At 34.4% G+C, this 14,800-nt stretch overlaps 1 protein-coding gene across 1 annotated transcript in view; it reads left to right on the forward strand.

Moving 5' to 3' along the window:
* The first annotated feature begins 2,070 nt into the window (after positions 1-2,070).
* LOC135214623 (uncharacterized) overlaps positions 2,071-14,800 on the forward strand; it is a 14,736-nt gene continuing 2,006 nt past the window's right edge. Inside the window, exons 1-3 of the mRNA XM_064248956.1 lie at positions 2,071-2,284; positions 10,529-10,679; positions 11,605-11,758. Coding sequence (XP_064105026.1) covers positions 2,071-2,284; positions 10,529-10,679; positions 11,605-11,758 — 519 coding nt within the window. The remainder of the gene's footprint in view (positions 2,285-10,528; positions 10,680-11,604; positions 11,759-14,800) is intronic.

Below are 14,800 nucleotides of genomic sequence, written 5' to 3' on the forward strand. Positions count from 1 at the left end.
GTGTGTATATATATTGGGAATTCTTCGAAATGTAGTAGCCCTTCATGACCTCCAGAAAAAAAAAAATATCATCAACAATACACCATCAAGCAGTCCATTCGTATTGCATTGAAAAACTTTACACGCACCCCTTTTAGCTTTCGTCTATCCAGTACGCATGCAAATCCTCATTTATATATATATATATATATATATATATATATATATATATATATATATATATATATATATATATATATGTGTGTGTGTGTGTGTGTGTCAGATGAAAAGATGGGCAATGATTAATAATATGTTTGAAATGCCAATGTAATATTAAGTGAAGTCACATATCACTTCTCGCTGTAGGGGCAGCTTACACGAGAAAGGAATTTGAATACGCAAGCAGTTTAACCGAGAGATCACTCACCCGATTGTGAGGCATGTACATTCGTTTGTACGGGTGTTACAGACCTAATAGTCCAAGGCACTTGCGAAAGTCACATTCCTTTAGGTGAACGCTAAGAGGTGTTACACGCCAAGTGTCGAGAGAGAACGCCCCATCATAAAGGTAGGACATATTTTGTAAAAACTTAGAAAACCGCTACCTTTGAAAAAGAGAGAGAAGTGTGAAATACTCTCTTTACGTGAATACTTTGAAGAGAGTGATGTTGTAATCGATCTTTATTCATTATTATCTTTATTACAGATGGGTCGTTATTCCATGGCTAATTTAGAGACGGGAATCTCTAACCTGACTAATACAATGAACTTGTTGACTTTTTGGTATGGGAGAGAATTCTTAGTCAGGAGGGTAGAATGTTAACTAACTGGTTTTCTTTATGGGCAGTTTTAGGCTTTCTGCCATTATGACTTGTTAATCATTTTGTCCTATTTTATAATCAACTGCTTTGGATAATAAATAGTATATTTTTGTACTTATGAGATCTTAATAGCCTAATGGCATGATTGCAGACAGAGGGCACTACTGACAACAGGTAAGAGTTTCCAGTTTGTGTAGTTTAGTGAACAGGGGGGGTAGGAACACATACACACACACACACACACATATATATATATATATATATATATATATATATATATATATATATACATACTAGAAGGACCTCAATGAAACTGGATGGTACCATGGTTAACATGGATACTGGATACTTGATAATGAGGACTAGATTCCATTTATCAAAAGGAAACTTGTGGCAAGGACAGGTGAAAAGTAAGAGGCAGGGTGTAGGTACCTAACCACGGTTTTTCGAACTTTATTTCCAAGGCCCATTTAATACTCTATATTTTATATATATATTAGTTATAATAAGTATAATATATATATATAATATATAAATCTCTTATTATAATATATATGGAAGGTACAGGGTGACAAGGAGATAGCCGGTCATCAGGTGATAATACATTTGCTAAAAGTCAGAGCTGATTCACATAATGGTGTAAGTCATCGTACTGGCTGCAGAGTGTCCAATCCAGAATTTTCAAATATCAGAAATCATGCAAAAATGTGTAAAACCACCATCAATTATACTGATTTCTCTGTCTTGGGCCAAACAAGCCGTTTACACGAACTGCTTATATTAGAGTCGTTGTTTATTAAGCAGTTAGTGCCCAAGTTGAACTCACACTCCTCTGTACAGTTGTATCTGGGTTGAACGGGCTTTCTTCGCTGCTTCTCCCTTCTCTCCGAATCACTCAGTCTTCAACTTTTTAGTCAAGCAGGTGCTTTTTAAATTGCTTTCATTTTATGTATGTTTTTTGTATATTTGTTGAGACTCTTAAAGTCAAAGTTATGTTCACGTATTTTTAATTTGTGTTGTTTGTTCTCTTTAGCCTTGATGATGTAACTATGTGTTACGAAACGCGTCGGCAATAAAGTATTATCACCTGATGACCAGCTACCTCCTTGTCACCCTGTCCTTTCGCCAACGTTTTCTGTCATATATATATATATATATTATATATATATATATATATATATATATATATATATTATATATATATATATATATATATATATATAATATATATATATATATAATTATAATAAAATTTTCTGTATCTTTAGAGATGGACCTGAAGATCATCCTCAGTGCTGTTGTTGCAGTTGCAACATGTCTGATGAATATGGGCATAAACGCCGGGGAAATATACCATAACCCAAGACACCAATGCATTCCTCCTCTAGTTCGACTTTGGCAGCCCACAACCTACACAGTTCAAGGAGTCATTATATGCACCACCATTTGTTACCACACGAGCTGCTTATTCTTCGAATTCTCAGGTTAGTCTAATAATCTTTGTCTGTATACATGAATCGATGCCTGTAGCTTTGGAATTCACAGTACATGGTGGTTCTAGGTCTTTTCGCCGCCGGTCCTTTTCCCGTTAGAACTTTTTGCCGTGAGGATTTTTGGCCGCAGAATTGAAAGAAAAACCCATTAAAGGAAAAAAGACGAAAAGAGTAGAGAAACAAAATGACCTAAGACACACACCCTCTCTCCATCTTGATAAATATCTCTTTTCATTTATTCATTTAAATAATTACGTTACAAGTAGGTTCAATACTATAAACATTTCAAAATAATAAACGTAAAAAAAAATACATCACAACTAGCTTCAATACCTTGATATTTTAAACTAGCAGTGTTTAAACTGCCAGTGGCCATAATATTAAATCCTCTCTCTCTCTTATCCATATAGCAATAAATAATGTATTTCATAAGTTTTAGGTACTAATTCTTACTGGAAAGGAAAGTAAATAAAGATTATAAAGTACAAATTTTATTCATTTATTTATCAAAAGTACAAAGATTATTCATTTAAAAATATAAGGTGCAATTCTACATTGATATTTCATTGTACAGTAGCATCATATTTAAAAAGGAAATAAAAAGTTTAATTTTCTTTTCAATGAATGCATATTCATTGCGATACACCGTAAGTAATAAAGTTTACGTTTAGAATTATATAAAGTTGCAAGCCTGAGCCTGTGTATTCGTAAATAAACATCTTTGTAAGTTTTCTTCTTCGTCTCGCTCGACGTCAGTTCTTTTCTCCGTAGCCAGATACTCTTCCTGTTTTAAAATTGTGAGTAATTTCCAAATATTTGGGTGTGTATTTGTTACCGAACTTTGCATTGCGTTATGGAACCCTTCAACGCTGTTGTTGGTGTTATGTAAATTGTTCAATGTCCTTTCATAAACATTCCACATTTTGGCTAAGGAAGCATACACTGCTGGTTTTGATTGGTTTGCTGGATGGCTATGATCACCTACTTTTTTGTATATTTCTATATCACCTTCACTTTCAATTCCTGTGTGGACTCTCGCCTTACACGTTTCAACTTCACACTTCCAATACTTCTTGTTTTCGTATTTTTTTGTTTAACGATTGCTGTTTTGAAATGTTTTTAGTATTGAGAGAGAGAGAGAGAGAATTTTATTTTCATGGCCACTGGCAGTTTAAACACTGCTAGTTTAAAATATAAAAGTATTGAAGCTAGTTGTAATGTATTTTTTTGCAATGTAATTATTTAAATGGCTCATTTTGTTTTTCTACTCTTTTCGTTTTTTTTTTTCTTTCTGGCGGCGGGGTTAATGGGCTTTTTTTTTTCAATTCTGCGGCCAAAAATCCTCACGGCAAAAAGTGCTAACGGCGAAAAGACGTGCGGCAATAAGACCGGTGGAGAAAAGACCGGTCACGGTACATGGTGGCCATAAAGTCTCAGTACCATTACAAGTATTTATTATATCATAGAGTATGCAATTTTTTTGTAGAATGTTCTACATTTCCACAAGTTATCATTCAGAGCACTTTATTCTACAAAAAAAAAAAAAAAAAAAAAAAAAAAACTGCATTACTCTGTTATATGGTTTCTGAGTAATAAACACTTGTAACGGTACTGGGGACTTTATGGACACCCTGTATAATACGCCTTACCTTACCTTACAGACCTTACATCTTGTTCGGGTTGCCCCAGGTCCCTCAGTGTGAGGCACCTCTAATGTCTACCAGAGAGTTGCTTTAGTACATCTTCCGGTATATTTTGCATCTTCCAATCTTGGATGGTCTGGGATGCAGTTTAGATATTTGTCGAGCTTATTCTTACATCTACGCTCACTCCTGATATATTCCTCAGATGAGCTGGCAACGCATTGAAATAGGACGCTTGCATGATTACGATGGCTGGGAGTGCGTAGTGGAAACTAAATGTCCTGTTTGTGTTTCCTTATTTTTCCTGGTAATAGGTTTGGGCCATCTATTAATCTAACCTCTGCTTGCTCTTTCTGTGATATTTTTAGTTCCATGACATGTTTGCCTATTCCTTCTATCTGTTTCCATGCCTGAATTATCATGTAGCGTTCTCTCCTTTTCTCCTTTCTAGACTATATAATTTTAAGAATTGTAGTCTTTCCCAGTAGTCTAGGTCCTTAACTTCTTCTATTCTAGCTGTAAAGGACCTTTGTACACTCTCTATTTGTGCAATATCCTTTTGATAGTGTGGGTACCATATCATATTGCAATATTCAAGTGGACTACGAACATATGTTTTATAAAGCATAATCATGTGTTCAGCTTTTCTTGTTTTGAAGTGCCGTAACAACATTCCCATTTTTGCTTTACATTTTGCCAACAGAGTTGCTATTTGATCATTGCATAACATGTTCCTATTCATCATCACACCAAGGTCTTTAACTGCTTCCTTATTTGTGATGGTCTCATTATTAGGTCCCTTATATGCATATAGCTTCTTTCTCTGTCTCCATAATTTATTGATTCAAATTTATCAGAGTTAAATACACCTATTTACCTCTGCCCAATCATATACTTTGTTAAGGTCTCTTTGTAGAGCGTTCCTATCTTCATCACAAGTAATTTCTCTACTTATTCTTGTGTCATCTGCGAAACTACTCACTACCGAATCCTTAACATTATTGTCTATGTCTTCAATCATAATAACAAACAGTATTGCAGCTAACACCGTACCTTGCGGCACACCGGATATTACCTTGGCTTCATCCGATTTCTCGTCATTTGCAATAACTATCTGTTTTCTGTTGTGTAAAAATTCTTTTAACCATTTTTTCCTACTTTATCCACGAATTATTGTGTTTTCTAATTTTCTTCGCTAATATATGGTCTACTTTATCAAAAGCTTTTGCAAAGTCTAAATAAACCACATCTGTTTCATTTCCGCTTTTCATATTTTTGAATGTTCTCACGGTGGACTAACAGTTGGGTTTGTGTACTTTTTCCGGGTACGAAACCATGTTGTCCTTTATTAAACAAATTATTTTTTATTAAATGTTTCATAATATTTTTCTTCATTACCCTTTCATACACTTTCATAATATGTGATGTTAGACTCACAGGCCTATAATTACTTGCCTCTAGTCTTGATCCACTTTTGAAAGTAGGGTAATATATTCTAATTTGTGCCTCATCATATATCTTGCCTGTATCTACACTTTGTCTTAATAATATTGCAAGTGGCTTTGCAATAGAATGAACTACTTTCTTTAACAAAATAGCAGGAATTCCATCAGGCCCTGCAGCAGCTCCATTTTTAATTTCAATTAATAGCCTGCACAATATCAGCTTCATTAATATCTATGTCAGCTAAATATTCACTATTTTCATCCTTACTTCTATATCATTATCTTCATTATCTATTCTAGGGTGAATTCTCTCTTATATCGTTCTGCCAGTATGTTGCAAATTTCCTTTTTTTTTTGTTTTTTTTCATTCGTTAATCTCCCTTCAATTCTCAGAGGGCCTATTTCTATTCTTCTTTTATTCATCTTCTTCGCATATGAGTATAAATAGTTTGGGGTTTTGCTTGATATTTAATAGGGTTTTTTCTTCCTTCCAAGTCCCGTTTTTCATTTTCTTTTGATTGTATAATCTTTTGTTCTGCATTTTCTATCTTACTTTTTAGTTCTATAACTTTCCATGCATTTTTTTCTTTTGCAAGACCTTTTTTCCACTTTCTGATTTTCTGGAACAAGATCCTTCTGTCTCTTGGTATGCATGAATGATGTTTACTTTTCTTCTTCGGTATATATTTTTCCACTATCTCCATATTTTATATAATATCTCCGTATTTACCCTTATGTCATCACTTACGAAAATGTTATCCCAATCTTTGTTTAATTCTTCATTAATTCTGACCATTTTATATTTACTGTAGAAGTTGTATTTTTCCATATCCTTCCCACTTTTTCATTCTTGCTTATCTCTATTTTTCACTTGCTTTGGAATGAACCTGGTTAATTTCTTATGACATTATGGTCTGAAATACTCGCATTATAAACTATTATTTCTTTAACATAATTCATCTCGTTCACAAATACTAGGTCTAAAGTATTTTCCTTTCTTGTTGGCAGGTGATTTATTTGTTGAATGTTGTATTCTAGTAGCATATCTAATAGCTTTTCAAATTGCCTCTTATCTTCTGCACTACTATTACTCTCTTTTTTATATGTATAAGTACAACCACAATCTCCTATTCGTTCTTTCCATTCTACGAAAGGAAAGTTGAAGTCACCAGATAGGAGAATAGTCCAGTCCTTGTGATTTCTACATATATCATCCAATTTTTCTTAAGTCAAACTCTTTAGTATTAGGGGGTCTATATATTACTATGTTCATCAATTTTTCAGATTCAAATTCTACCGCTATTAGTTCACATTCTGAGTTACTATATTTCTCATATATTTTTCCTTGTTTTTTGTCTTTCCCATATTGCGGTTCCCCCTTGATTCCTATTTTTTCTATCTGATCTATAAGTTTGGAACCCTTTTATTTGATCATCATTCCCAGTCTCTTGGGAATACCAGGTTTCACTTACATTCATTATATCTATTTTCTTTTCATTTTGGTTAGTTCTTCTAAGTACTCTATTTTTCTTTTTGAAGGTTACTCGTAACTAAACCTGCGCATTCATCACTATGATGGTTTGCGTGTTTTCTCCTTCATTTAATACTGTAGTAATAAGGATTTTCCCATGTCTCTTTCCCTGTTTTCTGTATGTTGTTCTTTTTTTCATTTCCAGAAATTCTGACATTAAAAAATCCAACTTTTCCCATAATATTGATCTTCCTTCATCATAATTATTAATTTTGTGTCTGAATCTGCAATTTTCTCCGTTTCTGCAATATCCTCTTGCATAATAAATACAGTTATTATCTCTTGAGTAGAATTTCGGAGCTGATGCTTTGAAATTTTTTGCTGACACCTCTGCATATCTCATTGGTGGTTTGCTTTTCTCTTTTACCTGATATTCTTGATTTCTCTCTTTATTTGTTTCTTTCTTATTTTGGATTTTATTACTTGGTTGGTTATTTATTTGATTATGATTCATGGCTACAGGGTGCATATATTTGCATTTTTTGTCGAACTTACATCCTTTTCCTTCTTTTAGGTTTTACATATTTTTGGATGCAGATCTCTGCAATCATCCCCATATCCATCTAAGTATGCACATTTACCATATATTTCTAGTTTTGACATATCTTAGGATGTTTGTAGTAACATCTTTCTCCAAATCTGCAATTCCTCTTTTCAAAAGGTTGCAGATTTTGTCTTTCTTGTCCTATTTTTTCCTCTTTCCCGTCATTGTATAGATCTGGGTAGAGCCTCTTCGGGATTTGCTTTTCTGTTGTCATATCGTAATTTACTTTCTTCGTAGGTATGCTGCTTTATTGCCTCATATGTAGTATCAATGAGTATCTCTGCATCCATACTTTTATCTTGTTCTTTGTTTTCCTTATTTTTTCTGTCATTTCATTTTTGTTTACTTCTCTTCCGTTTTCCTCTTCTTCTTTTTCTTCTTCTTCTTCCTCTTCCTCTTCTTCTTCATCCTCAACTATTTGTACATTCAATCTTGATTTAATAACATTGTATCCATGATAGACATGTTGAACAAAAAATTCTTGTATCTTTTCTCAAATCTTGTATTACCTCAGCACACTGTGGATGGGTCGGAATGTTGCATGACAGCACATTTTCTGATTAGGTTTTGTGGATTGACTATGCTATACCAAACCTTACACAGTTTGCATGCTTTTGGCATTCTTTTTCCTAATGCATCAATTAGGATATTCACAAGATTCACCTTATTCATTTTCTTTGTCGGAATATGTTGGTTTATGTATATTTTCTTTATGAGTCTCTTGACCACTTGGATTTTATTTGGAACTTCTTCAATTATTTCAAGATGTTTTCATTAGATTTGTTCCAGTTTGAAGGATTATATCCTTCTAATATATCTATGAATGCTTTTGTATCTTTTTGGTTAGGACTGTTGCTGATTTCATAAGATGAGAAATGCCAGTTCCCTTCCTGCTACCTCATCGTATTGCGAATCTGCTAAACACGCCAAATTACGCCACCTCTTCCCGCAGTTGGAACTTACTGCCATCTTGTTCTGATTTATAGTATTACACTTGATAAACTAACTTAGAAGACGCTTTATCCTACTATTTTCACACTAATCTTATCACCGATAGGTCACGAACACTTCGAGATATTTCTCAAATTCTAGTCGTATGTTAAACTAAAGAGTAAAGTACTTGACAACACTGCTGCAGCTGTATGGAAATTAGAGCTATATCAGAGATATCATAGGTAAACATGGAAGCAACTAACAGAGAAAATGAAAAACGGTCTATTGATAATACTACCTACGGGCTGCTCTACGAGCAAGAGCCCGTGCTGGCATAAGGGCAGCATAATCTCGAACTTGATACTATGTCCACGCAAGCGCAGAAACGGTGAGGCAGTGTTGCCAATTGGTATGTGTTTACCCTCCAAAATGGATATAAGACTTACACAAAACCGAGGAAATAAGTGAAATTAGCGTATCTGTTTGTAGTAATATACATATTAGAGCAATCTTTATCTTTATTGCATTACTAAGACGACTAAAATTCATGGAAACAGTTTGTAAATGCATCGGCGCATGTGTGAAGCTCCACTAAATTGGCAACGATGGCGAGAGGTTTGGCTTATTCATGAGTCTAGTTCAGGGGTGGCCAACCTTTCTTTCCCATGCACCAATTTTCTTCACTTCCAATCCATATGCGCCACACAAACATTAACCCCTTATATATATATATATATATATATATATATATATATATATATATATATATATATATATATATATATATATATATATATATATATATATATGATAGTGTGGACAGATGAGGCAGTTGTAAAAAGGAAAGGATTTAACATAGATACAAGGTAAACTCTACTTACTTTATTGACACTTTGAATTTGTATTGATAATATTCATTAGTTATTTCTGAAAGTGCTAATAAAAATATGTGAACACAATACAATTAGCAGTTTTAAAGAAAAGTAATTTCACATGCAGAAAAAATAAACATAACTAGGTTTAATGAGACTTTTGACTTTGCCTTGCTTTCACCAAATCTGTAATATTAGGAGTGAAATTAGTGCCTGAGAGCAACAGACAATTCTTCCGATATGAATCGGATGAACTAATGCACACGGAACAAAAAAAATCAAATAAAATTTTTTTAAAATATGTTTTAGATGAGAACAAATCTCAGTAAAACTCACTTCTAGCTATAAGTTACTTGAATTCTTTTTTTGTTTTTTTTTCTAGAAATCAGTATTATTATTAGTATTATTATTTTTTCTTTTTTTAGAACAGGCATGTTTTTTTTTCTGTTATTATCTCTGCGGTATAGTGCGCCACTTGTGATCGTGCAATGCGCCTCTGTTGGCGCATGCGCCATAAGTTGGCCACCCCTGTCTAGCACGAAGTAAAAAGACTTATGGGATACAAACCATTCAAGATTTTAAGAGCTGCTCATATGAGAAAACCATGAGATACAACTTGATAACCTAACCGATGACCGTCAGCGAGGCTTCTAGAACAAGAATGATGTGCTGGTATACGTAACAATAGCCATAGTCCCAACTTAAAAAGTAATAAAGTGAGCATATGATGTTTATCTTAGGATGGACTAAGAAGTCCTTTGAGACATCCTAAGCTAGTAACTCCTTGTAAAGGTTATTTTTAAATCTCTGTTCCTCTTCAACTGCAAAATTTGATCTCCATGTATATTCGTGCATTAAGACAAGAGAAGAATAATTGAGAGTTTAATTAACTTCTTCAATAGAAGAAACGGGTTGTTAATAATCATGTCAATAGCGACCGATAAAAAAAATAAATTCATAAAATCAAATAAACTAGAAAACCAACAATATAAATCAAAGCAAGCATGAATTGCCTTAATGTAACGAATATGATGCAGGGGAAATCGCAGTCTTCTTCACAGATTTACATTATCTCTCGACATCATTGTCAAAAGTGTTTCAGTTTGGTACCTTACACCCTTTTCGGAATCACAGAGCAACGGACTTGAAGTTTTGTAAGGGACCATGAACTGTTATAGAGTCTCCAACAGCAATATAAAGATTATCCTACGATTCCCATGATTTCATCCTCTCGTCAATGATTTTCCCATTTTCTCAATTTCCACAGAGACGGATGGATCTTGCAACATTTATGGGATGGGGATGGAACCTGGGAATGCCTATGTGAAAACTGAAGCCGCAGCGCCTCCCCCAGGAGGACCTCTCGAGGAGAAGGCTAGAAATAAAACAACTTACCCCGTGTCGTCGCTAGAGCCTTCGTGAGTACCACAAGCGTCAAGCATCTAAGATAGATCACATGGGGGCCTTTGTTTTTTTCATGATTGTACTTATCCCTGACCTGTCCGAAATGCGTGCGGAATGTTTGACGAAAAGTGTGAGTGAAGCATTGGAAATTTTAAACTTGATGACAAGACGGGAACCAGGTAGGGATGTTTTACGTACTTTCATATTACTAGCAAACATATATACAGAAAGGAGTCCATAAAAACGCCAAAATATAGAGAGAAAATACTATATTTCAGAGATTGCTGTCTCCCTCTTCAGGAAGATGAATGAAAAAAGTAACAGAAAAGGTGGTATTTCTCTTGGTATAAATACCCCCTTTTCTGTAACTTTTCTCATTCATCTACCTGAAGAGGGAGACAGCAGTCTCTGAAATATAGTACTTTTCTCTCTATATTTTGGCGTTTTTATGGGCTCCTTTTATTAGATGGACTTCTGTTTTAACAGAACATTTTTACCAGTCATGTATACAAAAATGATGTATGATAAATTCATACAGTAACTAAGTCTACGGGCATAACCAGCCCCGTTTCACGGAAAAGAGCCAGCTCCGTTTCAGGGAATCCCTTCGCAATCCCATCCCCTTCGGAGGAGGGGGAAGGTAGGATGAAACCCCATTAAAAACCATCTTAGGGGTCCCCACTATAACCCTGCTAAGTTTCATAGCCCATCGGACCAGCCGTTTGGCCGTGATTGAATGACAGACGGACAGACAGACATAATGCCCATTAAGTAAGATTGTTTCCTTTCGCGGTCTGAAGTGTTGTTGTTGTTGTTGATAAAATTTGAATTGATTTTAGCATAATTCCTCGTGGTATGTTGCTAATACATTCCCCATCATGCTCTCGCCACTTAATCAACACTACATTGTGGTTAATACATATTCCATAATTTTTATAGTTACAAGGCAGTTGACAACAATTTGGTGAGCTTTTGGGAGTACGCATGGTTGAAGCCTTGGTGGATGGTTGACCTCGGGGCTTTTTATTTCATCCACCAAGTTAGCACCCTGTCAAGACCGGAGCCTCTCCAGTATCGGTACGAACAAGTGGAGGTAAGGAGCAGAGTCGTTTCATCTTTTATATATTAGTCTTTCCAGCTTCAAAAAGGAGCAGTGAATTGTTTCTTGGTACTAAAATCTTTGCAGAAATTCAGTATTGATAATATAAGCTGACGCTTTCCCACTTCCAGCGTCTAACCTTTCTTAAACCAATTGACAATCCAAAAGCAAATGAACTAACTGCTTTGCTACAACCGTTGCATCCTTGCAACGAGTAAATGTATATTATAAAGCAGTGGACCAGTATGACTACGCAATATTTTGTGGAAAAAAGTATTCAATCTTTACAACTTTTTGTAGTCGTTATTTAGCTGTTGAAGGACAAGTTACCATTGGCAAAAGACTTATAGAAAATATAGTCCTCCCTTAAGGTATACCGTTACGACAGACGGTATTACACAGGAAATGTTTTCACGAAAAACTGAATACCTCAAAAAACTATTTGAAGATTTAATTGCAATGTGTAATAAGCAGTATATCGAAGTAAATGGGAAGCAACTTAAATCACGGAAACAAAAAATTGAAATAATTCTTTTTAGTTTTCTGTGCCAATGTCTGAAAACATTCTGTAATATAGGTGTCGAGAATAGCGTAATAATAGAAGCATCTTGGCAGCAACGTAAATTTTATTTCAATTCCTGTTCCGACATCGTATCAACAACCAAAAACATGGCGCAATCTTTTTAAAACATAGAATGTTCCCAAAGTTAAGGTACATAGTTAGGGTGGCCACTTCAAAATTCCCAAAAAGAAGGACAATGATTTTTTTTTTTTTTTTGCCACACCAATTTTTACCTAAATTTAACATGATTATTGAGGGGTTGAAATATAAAATGATGTATAATATATTTATATATATATATATATAGATATATATATATATATATATATATATATATATATATATATATATATATATATATATATATACATACATATATATATTATATATATATGTGTATATATAAATGAGCGTTTATTTGTCAAATAGTATAAGAATAAGGAACTGAAATTAATTAATGCTCAATTTTATTAATGATGGGACAATTTAGTACACAATAATAATAAGAAAAATAAAATAACTTGGTAAAAAAATTAACATTATTTTAGAATCTAAATAAAGGAGTTACTGAATTATCAATCTAACGTTTGTACTTTGCCCCTTTGATTGCCATATTTAAGAGGTTTCTATTTGCCAAAAAGTTTTTGTACATAGCACGGGCAATTCTTCTGTAAAGTTGTTACAAACATTTGGAGCTCTGCTTTGACCGAGTCCACTTGCAGACGATTTCTCTCATTTGTCCATGCTGAAGTCATCATTGAGAAAACCCGTTCTGTGTGAGCATTGCTGCATGGAAAAGAGAAAATATAAGCACTACCTTCTTCAGATTGTTAAAGGGACCTCACATTTACTGAACAGCTTGAGATACGTTCCTCACTGTTGCTATCTTTCATCTCAGGAGTATTGATAATAGCCTCCACAATCCCATGCTCTTTATATAATTCATCCACCTGTCTATTTCTTGAATGTTACAAGCCTTGACTGTGTCACAGAATTCTTCAAAAGTATTGCTCTTGTTAGACTTAATTTTGACACTTTGTTATGAAAGTTGTCTTCAGAGAAGTCATACCTTTCACTTAAGTACTTTATAGCTCTTTCATAGAAAGCAATGAAGTCTGTTTTATATTTCGTCGACAAAAAAATCGGGTAAGTTGCCTAAGCTTGCCTTGGGGGGGGGCTTGTTGTTTACTGCAAAGTCAAAAAAACGATCATTTGCTCTTCTATCAAGTTTGCTTTTCAGTTCAGACATTAACTTGAATACTGAAGTTATGCTGAATGTCTTGGCTTTTAGTCTTTCAATTGTGTCTGAGAACAATTTAAGAGTGTGACTAAGGAAGAAAAAAGGATCTCAGAGGATTCACAGGTATTTCCTTCTTCATCTCCAAAGCACTTCCATAGTACTTTAGGGCACTCCTCTTCACCTATATGCTCTGGAAATAACTTTTTAGGACTTCCCAACAATTAAGTATTTTATCAATAGCTGGCAAGAGAGAACGCCATCTAGTCACAACATGCTGCAATAGATTGCAATTGGCAACCTCATCCTCCACAAATTCACAGAATTCCTTCAACTGTGCTGTTCTTTTAGCTGAAATGCTAAAATAGCTGTAAACTTTTAGCACAATATTTTCAACATCAATATCCATTTTGGCTGTAGCAAATTTTGTTGTATTGTGCAAAATATGAGCCAGACAGTTTGCAGCAATAAACGTTCTTTTGAGCCATTTTAATTTTCTGATAAACACTGTTGTGTTTTCCATAGTTAACACTTGCATTTACTCCAAAAGTGTTTCTACAGAATACGGTGCTAGAATATTTTCACACAAAGCTTTTGTTTTAGTTTTCCCACATGTTACTCCCTCTTCACTATCAATGAGTCACTATAAATTTTTTCTTTGTCCATCTTTTACTCCACAATCAACACTTCTGTATGATTGATGATGCTTCACAGCATGATACACTTTACACAATTCTGCAGCCATTATTTTATCATCTTGAGATGATCGAGATGAGCAGAAATATGATAACACTGATGATGTGCCAGCACTACGAGTGTTAGTTTTATGTTCATCTGATTGCAGCATGTCGTTCAATTGCAATTTTTCCCGTGCCACCGATATCCATATCACAAGGCATACTGTGCAAAGTGCATAATAATCACCTTTTCTGCTTTTAGAAATAAATCCAAATTCCGTGGTCCATTTATGGTTAAATGTAGTCTTTCTTTTTGGCATTTCTTTAGGGTATTCAATAAAGCGAGAAATGGTCAATCAAATCTCACTTCAACATTCAGCAGAATGACATTTCTGATTTTTTAGACAGACACAAAAAGCAGGACATTATTATTGTCCTTCTTAAGGCAAAGCAGACAGAGGACAGAATGCTCAAAAACAGGACTGTCCTGCTTAAAGCAGGGACGTCTGGCCACCCTATTTTAAACATAGTGCATTATAGAAAATGGGGTTTTTACAGAC

This window comes from Macrobrachium nipponense, chromosome 46 (assembly GCF_015104395.2).
Source record: "Macrobrachium nipponense isolate FS-2020 chromosome 46, ASM1510439v2, whole genome shotgun sequence".
Taxonomy (NCBI): domain Eukaryota; kingdom Metazoa; phylum Arthropoda; class Malacostraca; order Decapoda; family Palaemonidae; genus Macrobrachium; species Macrobrachium nipponense.